The sequence below is a fragment of the Amphibalanus amphitrite genome, unplaced genomic scaffold (genome assembly GCF_019059575.1).
Source record: "Amphibalanus amphitrite isolate SeventyFive unplaced genomic scaffold, NRLGWU_Aamphi_draft 000126F_arrow, whole genome shotgun sequence".
NCBI lineage: Eukaryota > Metazoa > Arthropoda > Thecostraca > Balanomorpha > Balanidae > Amphibalanus > Amphibalanus amphitrite.
The window spans coordinates 617,901-633,381 of record NW_024881621.1 but is presented as its reverse complement, the minus strand read 5'-3'; the positions used below and the strand labels follow the sequence as shown (position 1 = coordinate 633,381).

Here is a 15,481-nt window from a genome sequence, read left to right as displayed (position 1 = left end):
GCTCCTCCTTTGCGGAGATATTTTATCGTGAAATATTCAAACGTCCATAACTTTCTCAAATATGGTCCGATTGGGTTCAAATTTGGTGGATGGATGAATTGTTAAGCGACATGAACGAATGCGCCATGTTTGTTGCAGTGCGCCACGTTTGTCTCAAAGCGCCATTTTTGCCGCAAAGCGCAGAATGTGCGTAACTTTGTCGAACATTGGACGATTAGGATGCGCTGTAATTAAGGGATGGCTGCTTAAACGGCAGATATGAATGCACCACATTTGCCGCAGGGCGCCATATTTGTCTTAATGCGTCAGTGTTTGCGTTTTGCCTACGGCGGGCGCTTTTTTTGCGGCGGTGTTTGCGTTTCTTCGGTGTTTGCGTTTGACGGCGGGCGGCCGTTTTTGCGTTTTTGGCGGTGTTTGCGTTTGGCGGCGGGCGGCCGTTCTTTGCGGCGTTTTGCGGTTGGCGGCGGGCGTGCGGGCGTTGCGGGCGTTTTTTGCGGCGGTGTTTGCGTTTTTTGCGGTTTTTGTGTTTGGCGGCGGGCGGGCGGGCGATGCGGGTGTTTTTGCGGTGTTTGCGTTTGGCGGCGGACGGCCGTTTCAGCGGCGGTTTGCGGTGGGCGGCCGTTTTTTTGCGGCGTTTTGCGGTTTGCGGCGGGCGGCCGTTTTTTTGCGGCGTTGTTGCGGTTTGCGGCGGGCGGCCGTTTTTTGCGGCGTTTTTTGTGGTTTGCGGCGGGCGGCCGTTTTTTGCGGCGTTTTGCGGTTGCCGGCGGCCGGGCGTTATTTGCGTTGTTGCGGTTTGCGGCGGGCGGCCGTTTTTTTGCGCCGTTTCGCCGTTGGCGGCGGGCGATGCGGGCGTTTTTTGAGGCGGCGGTGTTTGCGTTTTTTTTCGGTGTTTGCGTTTTGCGGCGGACGGGCTTTTTTGCGGCGTTTTTTGCGTTTTTTCTGCGGTTTTCGGCGGGCGGGCGATTGTTTTTTTTTTTGCGAAGTTTGCGTTTGCGTTTTAGGCGTGCGTTTTGCGGTGTTTGCGTTTGGCGGCGGGCGGGCGGTTTTTCACAATTAAAGTCCCAACCTTCGGATCCGCAGTGCTGTTCGACAAGCGCTGCCCGGGCCTATCCGAAGGTTGGGACTTTTCAATTAAGAACAATCACTATTCTTTAGAATTGTGATTTTCTATTGAAAATCCCAACCTGAGCTACCTCTCTAGGGGGGTGTTTAGCGTTTCGGCCGCGATTTTGGTCATTTTGACTCCCGCAAAAACGGCACGGTCAACTTTCTTGCCATTTTCAGCGTTTAGTCCCCTATGGGGGAGCTACCTTGTGGCAAAGTTGCATAAAATATAATGGGCCCGTTTTGGGGTAATCGGCACGTGCATTTTCCCATAGGGTTAACATGGGGAAAAATTTAAAATTCGATTTGCGAAAAATTTCGTCAATTATATTTGCTGATATTTTTAGGGTCGGATCTAGGGCTGGCACCTCAACATTTGGGGTTAATTATTTAAAAATCATAGGATACAATTTCGGGTAATCGTGACGGACAGTTACCCCATGTTGAGCCTATGGCGAGTTCGAAAAATTATTTTCAACTCGATTTGGCCAAAAATTTCCACGTTAGATTTTGAAAATGTTCCAATATGTTGTGCCCCGGGGTGTCGGCTACCACGTGGTATGGGTCAGATATGGGGCGATTGAAAAGCACGTGCCACGTGCAAACGTGTTTGATGGGGTAACCTCCGGGAAAATCCGACATTGGCCAACTGGGGGTCCTATGGCGCGGAAATGACTTTATCTAGCGACACCAAATCAGTGCAGCCGGTGAGCAGATGAGTCCAGCTTGTAGCACTGGTGGTCATGTGGCGCACGTGCTATTGCACGTGCCGTGGCACGGGGTCAATTTTGGTTCTTAAATACACCAACATTGTGAAATGCAAGGAATGGGGGAAATAGCCGTCAGGCCGTCAGTTTTTATGATAGGGTCAATCTGAAAACGGGTATAGACACAGAATGATAGGGGCTAAAAAACTGCTATCTCGGATTTTTTGTAAAATGAAGAATTTAAAATTCTTGGGAAATTATATATTCGAAAGGTGAAATTTCCCTAGATTTTCCCGTTTTTCAAGTTTAGCCGTCCACTGTTCAGAGACGGTGACACCGGCCGGGATCATCTTTTACATGCTGATGGCCACGTCGATGGGTCATCACGTGGCGTGAACGGTGAAGCTATCAAAGGTCCGGCACGTGCCACGTGGCCACGTTTTGAGTCGCGTGCCTCCCAGATTATCGTGTGTTTGCCGATATAACACCAAAACAGCACAAGCCAGGAACACTGAAATGGTGCAATCAGTGAGGGGACAAGTCTTGCTTGCACCACCGGTGGTCACGTGGCACACGTGCAAATCTGGGCACCTCCGTTGCGGAGATATTTTATAGTGAAATATTCAAATGTACATAACTTTTTCAGTTTAAGTCCGATTGGGCTAGAATTTGGTGGGTGGATGAATTGTTAAGCGACATGAACGAATGCGCCATGTTTGTTGCAGTGCGCCACGTTTGTCTCAAAGCGCCATTTTTGCCGCAAAGCGCAGAATGTGCGTAACTTTGTCGAACATTGGACGATTAGGATGCGCTGTAATTAAGGAATGGCTGCTTAAACGGCAGATATGAATGCACCTCACTTGCCGCAGGGCGCCATATTTGTCTTAATGCGTCAGTGTTAGCGTTTTTCTTACGGCGGGCGTTTTTTGCGGCGGTGTTTGCGTTTTTTCGGGGTTTGCGTTTGACGGCGGGCGGCCGTTTTTGCGTTTTTGGCGGTGTTTGCGTTTGGCGGCGGGCGGCTGTTTTTTTGCGGCGTTTTGCGGTTGGCGGCGGGCGTGCGTGCGTTGCGGGCGTTTTTTTGCGGCGGTGTTTGCGTTTTTTACGGTTTTTGTGTTTGGCGGCGGGCGGGCGGACGATGCGGTTGTTTTTGCTGTTTGCGTTTGGCGGCGGGCGGCCGTTTTAGCGGCGGCTTGCGGCCGTTTTTTGCGGCTTTTTGCGGTTTGCGGCGGGCGGCCGTTTTTTGCGGCGTTTTGTGGTTTGCGGCGGGCGGCCGTTTTTTACGGCGTTTTGCGGTTGCCGGCGGCCGGCCTTTATTTGCGGTTAGCGGCGGGCGGTCGTTTTTTTGCGGCGTTTAGCGGTTTGCGGCGGGTGGCCGTTTTTGCGGCGTTTTGCGGTTCGCGGCGTGCGGCCGTTTTTTGCGGCGTTACGCGGTTGGCGGCGGGCGATGCGGGCGTTTTTTGCGGCGGCGGTGTTTGCGTTTTTTGCGGTGTTTGTGTTTTGCGGCGGACGCGCGTTTTTTTTTGCGGCATTTTGTGCGTTTTTTCTGCGGTTTTCGGCGGGCGGGCGATTGTTTTTTTGCGAAGTTTGCGTTGGCGTTTTAGGCGTGCGTTTTGCGCGTTTTGTGGTGTTTGCGTTTGGCGGCGGGCGGGCGGGCGGTTTTTCACAATTAAAGTCCCAACCTTCGGATCCGCAGTGCTGTTCGACAAGCGCTGCCCGGGCCTATCCGAAGGTTGGGACTTTTCAATTAGACAATCACTATTCTTTAGAATTGTGATTTTCTATTGAAAATCCCAGCCTGAGCTACCTCTCTAGGGGGGTGTTTAGCGTTTCTGCCGCGATTTGGGTCATTTTGATCCCTGCAAAAACGGCACGGTAGAATTTCTTGCCATTTTCAGCGTTTGGTCCCCTATGGGGGAGCTACCGGCTGGCATCGGTCGCTTGAAATATAATTAACCCGTTTTGGGGTAATCGGCACGTGCATTTTCCCATAGGGTTAACATGGGGGAAAATTTCAAATGCGATTTGCGCAAAAACTCCACGTTAGAAATGGATTGTTTTTTTAGGGTGGGTTCTCGGGTCGGGACTTCACCTGCCGGTGGTGGCCATTTAAAATATAATTATACTTCCTTAGGGTAATCGGCAGGAACAGTTACCCCATGTTGAGCCTATGGCGATTTCGAAAAATTATTTTCAAATCGATTTTGCCAAAAATTTCCACGTTAGATTTTGAAAAAGTTCCAATATGTTGTGCACCGGGGTGTCGGCTACCACATGGTATGGGTCAGATATGGGGCGATTGAAAAGCACGTGCCACGTGCAAACGTGTTTGATGGGGTAACCTCCGGGAAAATCCGACACTGGCCAACTGGGGGTCCTATGACGTGGAAACGACTTCAACTAGCGACACCAAATCAGTGCAGCCGGTGAGCAGATGAATCCAGCTTATCGCACTAGTGGTCACGTGGCGCACGTGCTATTGCACGTGCCGTGGCACGGGGTCAATTTTGGTGCTTAAATATACTAGCATTGTGAAATGCAAGGAATGGGGGAAATAGCCGTCAGGCCGTCAGTTTTTATGATAGGGTCGATCTGAAAACGGGTATGGACACAGAATGAAGGGGGCTAGAAAACTGCTATCTCTGATTTTTTGTAAAATGACAAATTAAAAATTCTGGGGAAATTATATATTCGAAAGGTGAAATTTCCCTAAATTTTCCCGTTTTTCGAGTTTAGCCGTCCACTGTTCAGAGACGGTGACACCGGCCGGGGTCATCTTCTACCTGCTGATGGCCACGTCGATGGGTCATCACGTGGCGTGAACGGTGAAGCTATCAAAGGTCCGGCACGTGCCACGTGGCCACTTGTTTGAGTCGCGTACCTCCCAGATTATCGTGTGTTTGCCGATTTGTGGCCTTATTGCACGAAAACAGCACAAGCCAGGAACACTGAAATGGTGCAATCAGTGAGGGGAGAAGTCCTGCTTGCACCACCAGAGGTCACGTGGCACACGTGCAAATCTGGGCACCTCCGTTGCGGAGATATTTTATAGTGAAATATTCAAATGTACATAACTTTTTCCCGATTGGGCTAGAATTTGGTGGGTGGATGAATTGTTAAGCGACATGAACGAATGCGCCATGTTTGTTGCAGTGCGCCACGTTTGTCTCAAAGCGCCATTTTTGCCGCAAAGCGCAGAATGTGCGTAACTTTGTCGAACATTGGACGATTAGGATGCGCTGTAATTAAGAGATGGCTGCTTAAACGGCAGATATGAATGCACCACATTTGCCGCAGGGCGCCATATTTGTCTTAATGCGTCAGTGTTTGTGTTTTGCCTACGGCGGGCGTTTTTTTGCGGCGGTGTTTGCGTTTTTTTCGGTGTTTGCGTTTGACGGCGGGCGGCCGTTTTTGCGTTTTTTAGCGGTGTTTGCGTTTGGCGGCGGGCGGCCGTTTTTTGCGGCGTTTTGCGGTTGGCGGCGGGCGTGCGTGCGTTGCGGGCGTTTTTTTGCGGCGGTGTTTGCTTTTTGCGGTTTTTGTGTTTGGCGTCGGGCGGGCGGGCGATGCGGGTGTTTTTGCTGTTTGCGTTTGGCGGCGGGCGGCCGTTTTGGCGGCGGTTTGCGGCGGGCGGCCGTTTTTTTGCAACGTTTTGCGGTTTGCGGCGGGCGGCCGTTTTTTGCGGCGTTTTGTGGTTTACGGCGGGCGGCCGTTATTTTCGGTTAGCGGCGGGCGGCGGGCGGTCGTTTTTTGCGGCGTTTAGCGGTTTGCGGCGGGCGGCCGTTTTAGCGGCGGTTTGCTGCGGGCGGCCGTTTTTTGCGGCGTTTTTTTTTGTGGTTTGCGGCGGGCGGCCGTTTTTTGCGGCGTTTGCGGTTGACGGCGGCCGGGCGTTATTTGCGTTGTTGCGGTTTGCGACGGCGGGCGTTTTTTGCGGCGTTTTTTGCGTTTTTTTCTGCGGTTTTCGGCGGGCGGGCGATTGTTTTTTTTTGCGAAGTTTGCGTTTGCGTTATGGGCGTGCGTTTTGCGGTTTTGCGTTTGGCGGCGGGCGGGCGGTTTTTCACAATTAAAGTCCCAACCTTCGGATCCGCAGTGCTGTTCGACAAGCGCTGCCCGGGCCTATCCGAAGGTTGGGACTTTTCAATTAAGAACAATCACTATTCTTTAGAATTGTGATTTTCTATTGAAAATCCCAACCTGAGCTACCTCTCTAGGGGGGTGTTTAGCGTTTCGGCCGCGATTTTGGTCATTTTGACTCCCGCAAAAACGGCACGGTCAACTTTCTTGCCATTTTCAGCGTTTAGTCCCCTATGGGGGAGCTACCTTGTGGCAAAGTTGCATAAAATATAATGGGCCCGTTTTGGGGTAATCGGCACGTGCATTTTCCCATAGGGTTAACATGGGGAAAAATTTAAAATTCGATTTGCGAAAAATTTCGTCAATTATATTTGCTGATATTTTTAGGGTCGGATCTAGGGCTGGCACCTCAACATTTGGGGTTAATTATTTAAAAATCATAGGATACAATTTCGGGTAATCGTGACGGACAGTTACCCCATGTTGAGCCTATGGCGAGTTCGAAAAATTATTTTCAACTCGATTTGGCCAAAAATTTCCACGTTAGATTTTGAAAATGTTCCAATATGTTGTGCCCCGGGGTGTCGGCTACCACGTGGTATGGGTCAGATATGGGGCGATTGAAAAGCACGTGCCACGTGCAAACGTGTTTGATGGGGTAACCTCCGGGAAAATCCGACATTGGCCAACTGGGGGTCCTATGGCGCGGAAATGACTTTATCTAGCGACACCAAATCAGTGCAGCCGGTGAGCAGATGAGTCCAGCTTGTAGCACTGGTGGTCATGTGGCGCACGTGCTATTGCACGTGCCGTGGCACGGGGTCAATTTTGGTTCTTAAATACACCAACATTGTGAAATGCAAGGAATGGGGGAAATAGCCGTCAGGCCGTCAGTTTTTATGATAGGGTCAATCTGAAAACGGGTATAGACACAGAATGATAGGGGCTAAAAAACTGCTATCTCGGATTTTTTGTAAAATGAAGAATTTAAAATTCTTGGGAAATTATATATTCGAAAGGTGAAATTTCCCTAGATTTTCCCGTTTTTCAAGTTTAGCCGTCCACTGTTCAGAGACGGTGACACCGGCCGGGATCATCTTTTACATGCTGATGGCCACGTCGATGGGTCATCACGTGGCGTGAACGGTGAAGCTATCAAAGGTCCGGCACGTGCCACGTGGCCACGTTTTGAGTCGCGTGCCTCCCAGATTATCGTGTGTTTGCCGATATAACACCAAAACAGCACAAGCCAGGAACACTGAAATGGTGCAATCAGTGAGGGGACAAGTCTTGCTTGCACCACCGGTGGTCACGTGGCACACGTGCAAATCTGGGCACCTCCGTTGCGGAGATATTTTATAGTGAAATATTCAAATGTACATAACTTTTTCAGTTTAAGTCCGATTGGGCTAGAATTTGGTGGGTGGATGAATTGTTAAGCGACATGAACGAATGCGCCATGTTTGTTGCAGTGCGCCACGTTTGTCTCAAAGCGCCATTTTTGCCGCAAAGCGCAGAATGTGCGTAACTTTGTCGAACATTGGACGATTAGGATGCGCTGTAATTAAGGAATGGCTGCTTAAACGGCAGATATGAATGCACCTCACTTGCCGCAGGGCGCCATATTTGTCTTAATGCGTCAGTGTTAGCGTTTTTCTTACGGCGGGCGTTTTTTGCGGCGGTGTTTGCGTTTTTTCGGGGTTTGCGTTTGACGGCGGGCGGCCGTTTTTGCGTTTTTGGCGGTGTTTGCGTTTGGCGGCGGGCGGCTGTTTTTTTGCGGCGTTTTGCGGTTGGCGGCGGGCGTGCGTGCGTTGCGGGCGTTTTTTTGCGGCGGTGTTTGCGTTTTTTACGGTTTTTGTGTTTGGCGGCGGGCGGGCGGACGATGCGGTTGTTTTTGCTGTTTGCGTTTGGCGGCGGGCGGCCGTTTTAGCGGCGGCTTGCGGCCGTTTTTTGCGGCTTTTTGCGGTTTGCGGCGGGCGGCCGTTTTTTGCGGCGTTTTGTGGTTTGCGGCGGGCGGCCGTTTTTTACGGCGTTTTGCGGTTGCCGGCGGCCGGCCTTTATTTGCGGTTAGCGGCGGGCGGTCGTTTTTTTGCGGCGTTTAGCGGTTTGCGGCGGGTGGCCGTTTTTGCGGCGTTTTGCGGTTCGCGGCGTGCGGCCGTTTTTTGCGGCGTTACGCGGTTGGCGGCGGGCGATGCGGGCGTTTTTTGCGGCGGCGGTGTTTGCGTTTTTTGCGGTGTTTGTGTTTTGCGGCGGACGCGCGTTTTTTTTTTTTGCGGCATTTTGTGCGTTTTTTCTGCGGTTTTCGGCGGGCGGGCGATTGTTTTTTTGCGAAGTTTGCGTTGGCGTTTTAGGCGTGCGTTTTGCGCGTTTTGTGGTGTTTGCGTTTGGCGGCGGGCGGGCGGGCGGTTTTTCACAATTAAAGTCCCAACCTTCGGATCCGCAGTGCTGTTCGACAAGCGCTGCCCGGGCCTATCCGAAGGTTGGGACTTTTCAATTAGACAATCACTATTCTTTAGAATTGTGATTTTCTATTGAAAATCCCAGCCTGAGCTACCTCTCTAGGGGGGTGTTTAGCGTTTCTGCCGCGATTTGGGTCATTTTGATCCCTGCAAAAACGGCACGGTAGAATTTCTTGCCATTTTCAGCGTTTGGTCCCCTATGGGGGAGCTACCGGCTGGCATCGGTCGCTTGAAATATAATTAACCCGTTTTGGGGTAATCGGCACGTGCATTTTCCCATAGGGTTAACATGGGGGAAAATTTCAAATGCGATTTGCGCAAAAACTCCACGTTAGAAATGGATTGTTTTTTTAGGGTGGGTTCTCGGGTCGGGACTTCACCTGCCGGTGGTGGCCATTTAAAATATAATTATACTTCCTTAGGGTAATCGGCAGGAACAGTTACCCCATGTTGAGCCTATGGCGATTTCGAAAAATTATTTTCAAATCGATTTTGCCAAAAATTTCCACGTTAGATTTTGAAAAAGTTCCAATATGTTGTGCACCGGGGTGTCGGCTACCACATGGTATGGGTCAGATATGGGGCGATTGAAAAGCACGTGCCACGTGCAAACGTGTTTGATGGGGTAACCTCCGGGAAAATCCGACACTGGCCAACTGGGGGTCCTATGACGTGGAAACGACTTCAACTAGCGACACCAAATCAGTGCAGCCGGTGAGCAGATGAATCCAGCTTATCGCACTAGTGGTCACGTGGCGCACGTGCTATTGCACGTGCCGTGGCACGGGGTCAATTTTGGTGCTTAAATATACTAGCATTGTGAAATGCAAGGAATGGGGGAAATAGCCGTCAGGCCGTCAGTTTTTATGATAGGGTCGATCTGAAAACGGGTATGGACACAGAATGAAGGGGGCTAGAAAACTGCTATCTCTGATTTTTTGTAAAATGACAAATTAAAAATTCTGGGGAAATTATATATTCGAAAGGTGAAATTTCCCTAAATTTTCCCGTTTTTCGAGTTTAGCCGTCCACTGTTCAGAGACGGTGACACCGGCCGGGGTCATCTTCTACCTGCTGATGGCCACGTCGATGGGTCATCACGTGGCGTGAACGGTGAAGCTATCAAAGGTCCGGCACGTGCCACGTGGCCACTTGTTTGAGTCGCGTACCTCCCAGATTATCGTGTGTTTGCCGATTTGTGGCCTTATTGCACGAAAACAGCACAAGCCAGGAACACTGAAATGGTGCAATCAGTGAGGGGAGAAGTCCTGCTTGCACCACCAGAGGTCACGTGGCACACGTGCAAATCTGGGCACCTCCGTTGCGGAGATATTTTATAGTGAAATATTCAAATGTACATAACTTTTTCCCGATTGGGCTAGAATTTGGTGGGTGGATGAATTGTTAAGCGACATGAACGAATGCGCCATGTTTGTTGCAGTGCGCCACGTTTGTCTCAAAGCGCCATTTTTGCCGCAAAGCGCAGAATGTGCGTAACTTTGTCGAACATTGGACGATTAGGATGCGCTGTAATTAAGAGATGGCTGCTTAAACGGCAGATATGAATGCACCACATTTGCCGCAGGGCGCCATATTTGTCTTAATGCGTCAGTGTTTGTGTTTTGCCTACGGCGGGCGTTTTTTTGCGGCGGTGTTTGCGTTTTTTTCGGTGTTTGCGTTTGACGGCGGGCGGCCGTTTTTGCGTTTTTTAGCGGTGTTTGCGTTTGGCGGCGGGCGGCCGTTTTTTGCGGCGTTTTGCGGTTGGCGGCGGGCGTGCGTGCGTTGCGGGCGTTTTTTTTGCGGCGGTGTTTGCTTTTTGCGGTTTTTGTGTTTGGCGTCGGGCGGGCGGGCGATGCGGGTGTTTTTGCTGTTTGCGTTTGGCGGCGGGCGGCCGTTTTGGCGGCGGTTTGCGGCGGGCGGCCGTTTTTTTGCAACGTTATGCGGTTTGCGGCGGGCGGCCGTTTTTTGCGGCGTTTTGTGGTTTACGGCGGGCGGCCGTTATTTTCGGTTAGCGGCGGGCGGCGGGCGGTCGTTTTTTGCGGCGTTTAGCGGTTTGCGGCGGGCGGCCGTTTTAGCGGCGGTTTGCTGCGGGCGGCCGTTTTTTGCGGCGTTTTTTTGTGGTTTGCGGCGGGCGGCCGTTTTTTGCGGCGTTTGCGGTTGACGGCGGCCGGGCGTTATTTGCGTTGTTGCGGTTTGCGACGGCGGGCGTTTTTTGCGGCGTTTTTTGCGTTTTTTTCTGCGGTTTTCGGCGGGCGGGCGATTGTTTTTTTTTGCGAAGTTTGCGTTTGCGTTATGGGCGTGCGTTTTGCGGTTTTGCGTTTGGCGGCGGGCGGGCGGTTTTTCACAATTAAAGTCCCAACCTTCGGATCCGCAGTGCTGTTCGACAAGCGCTGCCCGGGCCTACTAAATCAGGATACCTATCCATTGATGACATGCATGCTAGTGGTTTCGTGGTTCTCGACACCTATTCATTAGAAAGAATCCTGACACACAATGTTGCACTTTGAGGGCAATTTTTTGTGCTCACAGGTTAAGACGGGCTTAGACGGGTCGCTACGCTACCCTTATTCGAACTTCGAACGGACATTGGACAAACTTTGTGTGGAATTAGCGGACCGTTCGTTATTAAATCTGCCGCGGCGGAGAGATGCTTGGAAAGAAACTGACCTTGGGGCGCCGAGAAACAGTATTGTGTGTGTTTGCAAGTTGTGCCTTAGCTATTTGAAACGTGCAATCCCACCTTTTATTGGTTTCACCTCCATATAGTTAGTTTTCATTCCGAAAATTAATTGCTTGAGTTTGTGTGGTATGATTGCCTTGTAGTATATAGTTATGTTGGGTTAGTTTACATGTTCGCTTACTTTTGCTCTGTTTTGTTTGCCCATTCCGACCGTATTTTGTCCAAACTTTATCTTGTTTTATCCTTGACATTTTCATGAGTTTTTCCAACATAATTCTTTTTTTTTTCTCTTTTGTGAGCAAAAGCATAACTAAAAGCCCTTATAATAAAAAATACGTACAATCCTAACATGCTCTGGGGGCCGATGACCTCTGTAGTCCGGGCGCCCAAAAACCCCAATTCATCATCATCATCATAACATGCTCACTTTGGGAGGGGAATTGAACTGTATTTTTTCGCCTTATCAAATCTCAGGATGGATGCTTCTGTGCTTTCAAATCATGTCATTTTTGGCAAATTTCCCTGACATAATAATCACTCAAGATATCAGCATCCTCCCTACCACTTCCCAGTCTCCTTTTTATAGCTTCCACGCTGTGGCAGTGAGTTAGCTTATGGGCGCTTGCAGTTGTGTGTCCGAGAATCCCATAATCTGTTTGCGAGCAGTAGTGCCACTAGCGGGTAATGCTGTGTAGCTGTCAGAAGCCAGGGCTACCCCTGCCACTAGCTGTTCGGGGCAGCGCAGTGGCTGGCTCCCCCTTTCCAATCTCTCGCGGTACCCGCTCCCGTTCTCCGGCCCTCCGGCGCCGTGTGTGTGTGCGTGTGTGTGTGTGTCTGCTGTTCGCGTGCCTCGTGCCACGCTGGCGGCGGGCGGCGCTCGGCAGCGCTCGGCGGGCCGCCTCCTCGGCTCTCACCTGTGTCTATTGCAGACGGCCGGCCAGGCTCGGCGCTGCGCGCGGCGCCCGCAGCGGACGTCCCACCGGGCGCGGCTGACCTCGGGCGCTGAGAGGTCGGCGCCCGACGCGTGTCGGCTGGTGGCGTTCAGTCGAGCACCGAACGCCACCAGCTCAGAGCTAACGCACAGATAAATCGCCTTCTTGTCTCTCTCCTAAGTTGCACGAATTGACGAAGTAACGATAATATCATATTTCAAGCCCGTAACGATAGTTTAAATTATGTTATTCGTTGAAAATTTTAAATAAATTGCGACTTGAATCACTAATTGCTTAGTTGATAAGTCCACAACCAAAGGAAATAGTTCACCTTCATTTTCATAGGGGCTGTGGCCCTCGCCGGTTACTGATTTGTGCCTACCTCTAATTGACGATATGCTCACAATCGGTTCGAGCTCGTAATGCTGAAGCGGTTTTGTTTTGCTTGAAGAGCTACTGAAGTTGTGGGACTTAGCATGTCCATGCTTCAACTAGTGAACTCCTTTCCATTCAGCTGATGTTTTCACTCACGCTGCGATGCTCCGTTGACTTCCTTCTCCACACATTTGGCTATTGGTTTGTAAGAGCAAAAGTGGATAGGGGGTGATGCTTAGCCCCTTCCTCCGACAGCGCTTGTGTGTATCTGAGCACGTTGAAAGCATATTTGCTTAAATATACTCAGATAATTTTTTGCATTATTTTAAAAACGTTTTCAGAAGGTGAACTATTTCCTTTTAATTTTTGTCGCCACACAAGTTATGAATCAAATTAATTTTGCTGATTTGTTTTAGAACGCAGGTGCAATTTGAAGAAACACGATCTAATTAACAATGCCCAGCGCCTCGAATAACTTTTAATTCACCAATGGAGCACATGAACTACCTTTAGAGGTCCATATGGTACCCCAGACTGTATTTTCTCCTTTCTGCGCGGGCCTACAGTCTGGCCGGGGCTGGGCGGGAAGGACGGGATGGGACGGGCCTGGAGAGGACGCTTGCCCCGTGTGCGCCGGTCGGGCGGCACTGCCGGTACGGAGCGCAATCACTGACTGTATCCCATGTCCACAGCTCCAGTCTACTCTCCAGCCTCGGAGGAGCAGTCGCCTCGACTCCCATCGACGTGCTCAGGGTGAGGAGGTGCACTAGAGGAACGGACATTCCCCGAGGGATGTAATGTCCCTGCAATTAATTCTGCTGTCAAGTATACCGGTTATAGGGATTTTTCTGGATGAAAGTGGGCCGATCCGTTTTCGTAGCACCTCCCGTATAACATGGCTGATTAATATCGGCCAGCATTGCTCAGTTCGCCTTGTGAGACTGCTGAAGGCAGCAGCCTGACACAGTTGCACCTGAGCTTCTGTTTGTCAGGATCTCTGCCATGATCTTACTGTGTTTGTTGCGCGTTACCCACAGACACGAATGATGAACCAGCGCGCACTGCTGCACGCCGGTCCGGCGGCGGCCGCGGCGGCCTCTGAGGGCGTAGTGCCGGCCCACTTTTACCGGAGCAGCCTCGACTGCCTCTACAAGGTGAGTGAATGACAGAGACTCAGGACCTTACAGTCTCGACTGCCTCTACAAGGTGAGTGTGGGGCGGGGACTGAGGACCTTACAGTCTCGACTGCCTCTACAAGGTGGGTGTGGGGCGGGGACTCGGGTAGGATAAGGCAGTCTCGACTGTCTACAAGGTGGGTTTAGGGCGGCCTCTGAGGGGTTGGTGCCGGCCCACTTTTACCGGAGCAGCCTCGACTGCCTCTACAAGGTGGGTGTGGGGCGGGGACTCGGGTAGGATAAGGCAGTCTCGACTGTCTACAAGGTGGGTTTAGGGCGGCCTCTGAGGGGTTGGTGCCGGCCCACTTTTACCGGAGCAGCCTCGACTGCCTCTACAAGGTGGGTGCAGGGCAGGGATTTCATCAGAAGCACTCAGACTCTTTGCAAGCTCATGATGCCCGTCACGGGACTATAACAGTCGTAGGAGGCCTTACTGGAGCTGCTTCGACTGTTAATGGAGGATGGCCGACGGGACTGTCGCAGCCATTTGAGCAGAACTGAGGCAGAAGCTTCGGTGTTTTATTGTGGGCTCGCGAGGCCGAGTCTGCTGATTATATCGCAATTTCTCGAACAGGTTTTACATGCATATATTACGCGCAAATAACTCAAATGTCGGTCAATGACGCTCACGCTGTTTTTGATGGTGCTAGTCCTTGTCATCAGCCTTCTTTCTTTGCGACCGGAGCAAGTGGAGTCCTTTTTGCCTGACCTGTTCCGACTGACATTTGAGACCCTAATTCTGTCTGTTTCAGACGGTGCGGTACGAGGGCTGCCGGGCGCTCTACAAGGGCTTCGTGCCCACCTGGCTGCGGCTCGGCCCGTGGAACATCATCTTCTTCGTCTCGTTCGAGCGGCTAAAACAGCTCTACTAGGCGGCCGGTCGGCGGGGCTCCGGGAGTTCGGAGCACGTCCCCACTAGTTCAATTGGTTCGGCGTGGTGCGGCCCGGGCCGCTCGGTCCGGCCGCGGGGTGCCAAGGCTGTGAGGACCCGCGGCGCTGCGGGCGCTACCGACGAGTGTTCAGTGACGAGTGTTCACTGTGTGCTGGATCTGACTTCTGCCGGGCGGCGGCCGCCGGTGGGAGCTGATTGGTGTGTGGAGCTGTGTGGGAGCTGTGGCTGGGTGGAAGATCGGTATGAGACCGTTGTGGGTGGGAGCTGATGTACGAGTGTGACCGAGTCGGAGAGTGGGTGGCTGAGTGTGTGTGTGCGGCTGTCTGCGCTCATCCCGGCAGTTTGACGAAAACGACCGTGAACAACATGGACAGACACCGTCGAACACGATCGGCAGTCGCCGTGTTCTCTTCAAGCATTACTCGCTCATGGATGGTGTTTCCATATTGGGGTTGCCAAATGTCATTTTCTCACCTCATATGAACGCTGGTCGGTGTTCAGGCGCACTCTTGCCCTGCTCATCGACCAATCACTGTACCATCCCCCTTCATGGGCAACTTTTCTCTGAAACGCTCGAGCTATTTTCAAATGTAATCATGTGTAAATCGCTTTAAGAAGTTGATCTGTTTTTGTCGAGTGACGGGCCGGTCCGGAGAGGCGGGCCCGTTTCGTCACTGTTTCAATGCTCTGATCAATAAATCTGCAGTATAATGCTGACGTGTCTATATTGTGATTGAAGTTATCGGGCGGCAAGGACCACCGTAGTCCAGGGCCCTGTTTCACCGACGCTGCCAGCACACAGGGCAATTTGGGTTTAACATTTTGTTAATGTAAACATTTTGCCCATAGCTCCAACACTACCACAAGTATGACGTCAGCTCAAGGGATGCGCTTGCAGCGCCGGTGAAACACCGCCCGGATACCCTAACTCCCTCCCCTCCCCCGAGGTTATGTCGAGGTTATCCGAGGACATATAAGGTTATCCCCTCCCCGAGGCTATCCGATGACATATTAAAAATAGGTACGGTACCCGCAGGGTGGGATTAAATTCGTTCCCTCATATACAGTGATCCTTATCAGTTGCATTGT

The 15,481-nt window shown here is 51.4% G+C and overlaps 1 protein-coding gene across 6 annotated transcripts in view; it reads left to right on the top strand.

The window, feature by feature from the left end:
* LOC122381729 (kidney mitochondrial carrier protein 1-like) overlaps positions 1-15,104 on the top strand; it is a 61,401-nt gene extending 46,297 nt beyond the window's left edge. For 5 of the 6 annotated variants that reach the window (XM_043366269.1, XM_043366271.1, XM_043366266.1 and 2 more), the window contains exons 7-9: positions 13,018-13,078; positions 13,363-13,479; positions 14,253-15,104. In XM_043366269.1, the coding sequence (XP_043222204.1) occupies positions 13,018-13,078; positions 13,363-13,479; positions 14,253-14,372 (298 nt within the window). In that variant the 3' untranslated portion in view covers positions 14,373-15,104. Of the gene's footprint in view, positions 1-11,947; positions 12,028-13,017; positions 13,079-13,362; positions 13,480-14,252 lie in introns of all 6 variants that reach the window. The other variant, XR_006256577.1, reaches the window with a different exon arrangement.
* Positions 15,105-15,481: the final 377 nt, after the last annotated feature.